Source organism: Engraulis encrasicolus, chromosome 11 (genome assembly GCF_034702125.1).
Source record: "Engraulis encrasicolus isolate BLACKSEA-1 chromosome 11, IST_EnEncr_1.0, whole genome shotgun sequence".
In the NCBI taxonomy this organism is placed as follows: Eukaryota; Metazoa; Chordata; class Actinopteri; order Clupeiformes; family Engraulidae; genus Engraulis; species Engraulis encrasicolus.
The window spans coordinates 45,165,615-45,173,114 of record NC_085867.1 but is presented as its reverse complement, the minus strand read 5'-3'; the positions used below and the strand labels follow the sequence as shown (position 1 = coordinate 45,173,114).

Here is a 7,500-nt window from a genome sequence, read left to right as displayed (position 1 = left end):
GTAATGTATTATACACACACACACACACATATATATATATATATATATATATATATATATATATATATATATATGAAGGGTTCAGATGCAAAACCCCCTAACTCCATTTCTGAAGACCTGCACTTCTATATTTTTAGAGAAACCCGTTGTTGGTTTGGTTTACATTCATGTACTTGATAATACATATGAATAGTTATATTACATAAATACAATTAAAAAATGTGCAATTTTGATAGCTTTGTAGTTAATAAAAATGAATTAAGATTATTTTCTGAAATGGCACTTAGGGGGTTTTGCATCTGAACTCTTCATATATATATATATTGTAATGTATTATACCTGGTAGTTGGCAAGGCTGTTGGGTTCGTACTCTGATCCGTCTTTCTGTCGTGCCGACACGAAGAAGGAGGCCAGGTAGACGTCCAGCTGAGGAGGGGGAATACAGAACATCTCCCTGGACTCCGACGGGTACCTGAAGAAGATGATTACAATCATAAATATAATGTTGGGGCAGCCGTGGCCTAGTGGTTAGAGAGTTGGTCTTTCAATCTAGGGGTTGACGGTTCGAATCCCCCCTGACCTCTCCCTACACCTCCATCCCCATGGCTGAAGTGCCCTTGAGCAAGGCACCTAACCCCACATTGCTCCAGAGACTGTAACCATTACCTTGGAAAATAATAGTTGTAAGTCGCTTTGATCAAAATGAAAGCGTCAGCTAAGTGAAATGTAATGTAATAATGACAGTAATTATCACAGGAATCATCATAATAATGACAACTTGTGTGATATTGGGTAATGATAATAATAATCACTAGAAATGCACTCAGAGAGTGCAGACCTCTGCCAAGGAAGGTGTTTGATAGAACAGGGGTTCCCAAACTTTACCATGACAAGGCCCCCCATATACCGGTAGATTCCAGTCAAGGCCCCCCTTACATGGGTCGCGCCACACTATTTTTTTCTGTGGACCCCCTTTCACAGCCATAGTGGGGGGCCTGTGAGGCAGTGGAAGCTCTAGGATATACAATAATATCAATAGGAATAGGAATATTGTTTAGCTTATTTTTGTTGTATGTTAGTCAGTTCATTCAATTATTTATTTTTTTGTTGTACTATACTTTTCCTGCCATCCTGCCGCTGCCCCCCTAGCACCTCCTCGCGCCCCCCCAGGGGTCCCCGGCCCCCACTTTGAAAACAACTGTGATAGAACATTTAACTGCTGTATGTCACACCACATTTTTTCAAGTCTTTCTGCCTTCTTTTTGAGTTAGAAATTAGAATGTCAAAACTGCAATGACCTTCCGTCCACGGGCTCTTCTTCAAACATGCAGTAGTGGGGGGAAAATCTCCAAAACAAACCAAAATCCAGAGGTACATCAATACATCAATACAGACTTTTAAGAGGGAAATTAATACAGTATACACAGGAGTGTCATTTTTTCTGACTATGCAGCACATAGGCTACTTTTGATCTCAAAATACGTTTTATGTAAACTTATTCTTCTTGTGTTTTTTGTACATTTATTTTCCTTTTTGTCTATGTGTTTGTCTGTGTATGTAACTATATGTATGCTGCCACTTTGACCAGGACTCCCTGGCAGAAGAAACTCTAGTCTCAATGGGACAATCCTGGCTAAATGAAAATACCTGGCAGTGAGGAAGTCTCTGAAGTTGCGTATGGCTGTCTGGGTGCTGCGTATGGTCTTCTCGTTCTGCTCGCGACAGCTCTCGAACCCGAACCGCTCCTCAAACAGGCGATCCTCAAGCAAACGCTCGTCCAGCTCTGCAGCAGAAGAAACAGGAGAATAGGTCACTTGAGGCCGGCGACAGTGTCGTTACATAGTCATGTCAATGTCATAAACAGTATGTCAATGTCATAAACAGTATGTCAATGTCATAAACATTTTAGATGGGAATGATTGTGCAAAGCACCATGGGATTTCCCAGGCTACATCACTCATTCTGGAGTGCTCACATAAGAAGAATAGTGGACAGACCATTACCCTACCCATGTTCATAGGCGTGCACAGATAGGGACAAGGTGGTGCTAAAGCACCTGCCCCTAACCAGCACTCTCCCCCACCCTCCTCCATGACTGAGGTAGTCTGAGCATGGTACCATCCTGCCGCACTGCTCCCTTGGGGCGCATTTGATGGCTGCCTGCCCCCTTGCACGGGTGATGCATAAATGCAATTTCGTTGTGTGCAGTGAACACTTGTGTGCTGTGGAGTACTGTGTCACAATGACAATGGGAGTTGGAGTTTCCCAGTTGGGCTTTCACTTCACTTTCACTTTACCCTACTGGACAAAAAAATGTAAGGTTTTTTTTAACTTTTTTTTGTCACAACGTACTGAGGTCCATGTTGATGACCTACAGATGGCAGATAATTCAGGAATAAATCATCATATAGGGCGTCTTTGCACACCTCAGGTCCAATGGGTGCTTTGGATGTAGCCAACGATTATAAATGCGGTAGCAATCAAATATCCCACACACCGTCCATTGCACTGGCAATTGTATTGTGCGCAAAGATTTAGTTGTTCACTTTCTTTTGAGTGAATAAAAGACCAATTGAGACCCATTTTTCAGCAAATAAAACAAACACAATTAAGACACTCACAAGACAACAGACACTTTAGAATGAAGATTTTATTTGTTATTACTGATATTGGTTTTGCTTTTTGTGTGCCTGAATTGATTAGAGATTCACTGATGCAAATCACCACATAAAAGTCACAGAACACCGGAGAGAATGCCATGGAAACGGAACCTCCAAACGTTGTGCCATTCCAGGAAATAAACAGGAACATCTTTATTCAGTGTTCATCATACTATGACATCATGTCATATCACATAATATCATATCACACAATATATCACATAATATCATAACACACATACAGTATCATATCATATCACATAATATCATATCATATCATATGATGCTATACAGGAGTTCCTCAACCTGGACACATTGCACTAATGACAAATATACTGACATGATTGATAAACAGCTTCTGATGTGGATTAAACAGCCAGGTTACACGCTGCAGTGTGTTTATGTGTAATTAAGATTCTTATGACACTCTATGTGACGTCGTGACACGCACTCATGACAGTCAAATGTCAAACTATATGCATGATTGAAATGACTTCTGTGACACACTGACTTCATGTGTGAACTACATTAATGAACCAAGTGAACGCTGTATTCATGTGTTAACTATACATGGGTTTCCCGTTTGCAAACAATCCCTGGCTGCACACACCTGGCTGGGCACTCTTCAACCTCTGATTGGTGGAAACTGCTGTCACTCAAAATATGCCCTCAAGTGGTTGGCTGCTTAGCATCTTGTCCCTCCCCACAGCAGGAACCGGAACCCTAATGGGAACCCTAAGTACTGTATGAACATAGAGGATTCCAACTAGAGGGTTGTTTTATGGGAATCGGTCTGTAGGGGTCGTAGTTTAGCTCTGTCCCATTGACTTCTATACAAACGTCTGGGGTGAAGACTCCGCCCACTTTTGCAACTTCCCGTTCACTTATCATGGTACTTTTCTAAAAATTAATTTAAAATTTTGTAGCATACTTCACTACAGAAACATGCTTGATTTGGTATAAACCACAGTCACTGAGGAGATTCCCGTTGTTTCAGAAATATTTTTCTTTGTAATTTACGTGGAAATTGAGTAAATGTCACCCATACATCTCTATGTATTTCTGGAGATTTCGAGCGATTTTCACCCCACCCGCCATTTTCTTCCGGCGCGACCGATTCCCGGAAGTTAACATGGTTATGAACCCTCTAGTTGGAATCCTCTATGCTGTATATGAACTTGATTGTGTGAAACACGGAAGGTATTTCCCTTTGGAGAGTCACCATGACAACACTAGAGGTGATGAGACAGTCATGGGTGAGCGGTTAGGGCGTCAGACTTGCATCCCAGAGGTTGCCGGTTCGACTCCCGACCCGCCAGGTTGGTGGGGGGAGTAATCAACCAGTGCTCTCCCCCATCCTCCTCCATGACTGAGGTACCCTGAGCATGGTACCGTCCCACCGCACTGCTCCCCATGGGGCGCCACTGAGGGCTGCCCCCTTGCACGGGTGAGGCATAAATGGAATTTCGTTGTGTGCAGTGTTCACTTGTGTGCTGTGGAGTGCTGTGCCACAATGACAATGGGAGTTGGAGTTTGGAGTTTCCCAATGGGCTTTCACAACGCTGCCCCACACAGGCAAAGTGCAGTAACTACACCAACATTGAAACTGAGAAAAAATGCCTTCTGGTATGAGGTTGGATATAGTAGCTACTGCAAATTTGACTTAGAAATATCTCTAAAACGGGACACATTTGGACCATACAGCTTTGTCACAAGATAAAGGAGGTGTTATGAAGTCCATTTTTCAGTCTAAACTCAACTGGGGAAGCAGCACTGGGATGGAAAGGGTTAAAACTGGAGAGAGCCGTTTGGACCACACGCACACGCTGATGATGTAACTTCAACTGAAGAGGTGGGAGACACAACTAACATTCACCCAAACACACAAGTGCACATCAGGTATCAATATAAACATGTGAGTGTTGCTAAACAAGTGCTCTGCCTACAGTAGGGGTGTACATAATTATCGATAGGTATTGATGCATCGATCCTACAGCCGATGATTGAATTGTATTGTATGGTATCGTATGGTGGGACATTCTTAAGTATCGAAAAGAATCGAGTCGCTGGCCTCTGCCCAATGCCCTTGGTCCATAACATGATAGAAGTGGAAAAGTAATAGGGAAAAAAGACACATCTAATTGAATCGCTGCCTTCAGAAATGTATATTGAATCGTATCATCATCAAGGAGGCTGTAATTTACACCCCTAGTCTACAGTAGATGATCATCAGTGATATGGGGGAAGACGGGATCTGGCAAACAGGCAAGAGTCGATAGTAAAGAACGGAGACCATGGAACCTCCTCTCCAGAACAGATAGAGGATATTAGTGTTTGGTGTGTGTGTGTGTTTCCAGGTATGGTACACGTGACCTACACGTGACCTGAAGAAGGCAGACAGGCCGAAACGTTGTCACATTAAAAACTGTTTATTTAACTTCTCTCCTCCTACAAAGGTATGAGGTGTGTGACAGAACCTCTGCTCTACAACAGATAGAGGACACTGGAGCTGGATATAGAGGATAAAGAAGTGAGGTGGACAGGAGATAGGAGATCAGGGATAGGGGATCTGTTTTGGAGAGAGGAGAGCAGGGATATGGGTAGGGGATCTGTTTTGGAGATAGGGGGTCAGGGATAGGGGTAGGGGATCTGTTTTGCAGATAGGGGGTCAGGGATAGGGGTAGGGGATCTGTTTTGGAGATAGGAGATAGGAGATAGGGGTAGGGATCTGTTTTGGAGATAGGGGGTCAGGGATAAGGGATCTGTTTTGGAGATAGGAGATCAGGGATAGGGGTAGGGATCTGTTTTGGAGATAGGAGAGCAGGGATAGGGGTAGGGATCTGTTTTGGAGATAGGGGGTCAGGGATAGGGGTAGGGATCTGTTTTGGAGATAGGGGGTCAGGGATAGGGGTAGGGATCTGTTTTGGAGATAGGAGAGCAGGGATAGGGTTAGGGGATCTGTTTGGCCTGGGACGCCATTATTTGAGGCTGATTCTGGCCCGAATGGAAGGAAATGCCTCGTGGGTTTAGAACAAGGCGTCTTGACTCATGAGTTTGGGATACAGTGTGTGTGGGTTAGGCATAAAAGTGTGTAGGGGGGTTAGACATTAAAAAGTGTGTGTGTGGAAGAGTTAGGCATTTAAGTGTGTGCATGCGTGTGCGTGTGTGTGTGTGTGTCTGGGGGGGTTAAGGTTCTTGGGTGTTTGCTGCCAATGGGCAACAGCTCTCCCTTATGTTGAGGTGTGTGTGTGTGTGTGTGTGTGTGTGTGTGTGTGTGTGTGTGTGTGTGTGTGTGTGTGTGTGTGTGTGTGTGTGTGTGTGTGTGTGTGTGTGTGTCCTCATTTGCTGACGATGGGCAGCAGTTCTCCCTTGGCCTTCATGGTCTTGATCTTGGCTTTAATGCCGTCGTCCATGGCTTGCCTGCAGAGCAAGCACACACAAAAATGCATGCACGCACACACACACACACACAAATTCACGCACGCACACACACATGCACACACACACGGACACACACGCACGCGCACACACGCACACACACACACACACAAACAAATGCACGCGCACACACACACAGATATATTAATATAATATAATATAATATAATATAATATAATATAATATAATATAATATAATGTAATATAATGTAATGTAATAGAATAATACAATATAATGGTATCCCGCCTGCAGCGCACGGCGAAGTGTGATAATGTAATATGTAATATATAATATATATATAAAATGTAATATGATGGTCTGCTACCTGCAGCGCACAGCATAGTGTAACAATATAATATAATACACCGCGTTCCACATTATTACGCAAATGACATTTCCCCAAATAATCAATATGTATGACAGTCGTCATAATTTTCCAGTCATCAGCCATTAGAGTACAATTAAAAAGTTTTTGAATGAACCTTCCAATGATAACAGTATTTTTTAAAATAATGAAAAACTTAACATTTCCAAAATGCTCTGTTCCAACTTATTACGCAAAACAGTTTTGTAGTGTTGCAATCCAAATTTCTTTCTTTTTTCCCCATTTACATCAATACTGTTGGCATTTGGTACGTTCTAAATTACATTGCAATGTTCAAAACTTGGTTATAAGCTGTAACTGAAATGCTACATTTAACATTGAAGTCAATGGCAGGGCGTTGTATGGGAGTTATGGAAGCCCAGATATCCTTGATGCTTTGCTCTCAGCTGTTTTTGTTTGTTTGATCTGGTGACCCACACTTCACTATTCAATATACCCGTAGATTTCCATGCCACATTTAGGTGCTTTGGTGGTATCGACATTCTTACTCACCAGACATAAAACCCCATTGAAAATGAATAGGATGTTATGTCTGGTGAATTAGAATGCCCATAACCACCAAATCACCTAAACATGGTACGGAAATCTACAGGTATATCGAAGAGTGAAGTGTGGGCCACCAGACCAAACAAACAAAAACAGCTGAGAGCAAAGCATCAAGGATATCTGGGCTTCCATAACTCCCATACAATGTCCTTTCATCGACTTCAATGTTAAATGCAGCATTCCAGTTACAGCTTATAACCAAATTTTTAACATTGAAATGTAATTTAGATGGTACCAAATGCCAACAGTATTGATGTAAATGGGAAAAAAAGAAAGAAATTTGGATTATAACACTAAAAAACTGTTTTGCGTAATAATGTGGAACAGAGCATTTTGGGAATTTTAGGTTTTTTATTATTTTAAAAAATTCTGTTATCATTGAAAGGTTCATTCAAAAAGTTTTAATTGTACTCTAATGGCTGATGACTTGAAAATTATGACGACTGTCATACATATTGATTATTTGGGGA

The 7,500-nt window shown here is 42.1% G+C and overlaps 1 protein-coding gene across 1 annotated transcript in view; it reads right to left on the bottom strand.

The window, feature by feature from the left end:
- The window catches only part of LOC134457768 (uncharacterized), a 37,890-nt gene that overhangs the window by 3,611 nt on the left and 26,779 nt on the right, over nucleotides 1-7,500 (bottom strand). Inside the window, exons 14-16 of the mRNA XM_063209741.1 lie at nucleotides 2,353-2,371; nucleotides 1,648-1,783; nucleotides 340-472 (exon numbers count right to left, since the gene is read on the bottom strand). Coding sequence (XP_063065811.1) covers nucleotides 340-472; nucleotides 1,648-1,783; nucleotides 2,353-2,371 — 288 coding nt within the window. The remainder of the gene's footprint in view (nucleotides 1-339; nucleotides 473-1,647; nucleotides 1,784-2,352; nucleotides 2,372-7,500) is intronic.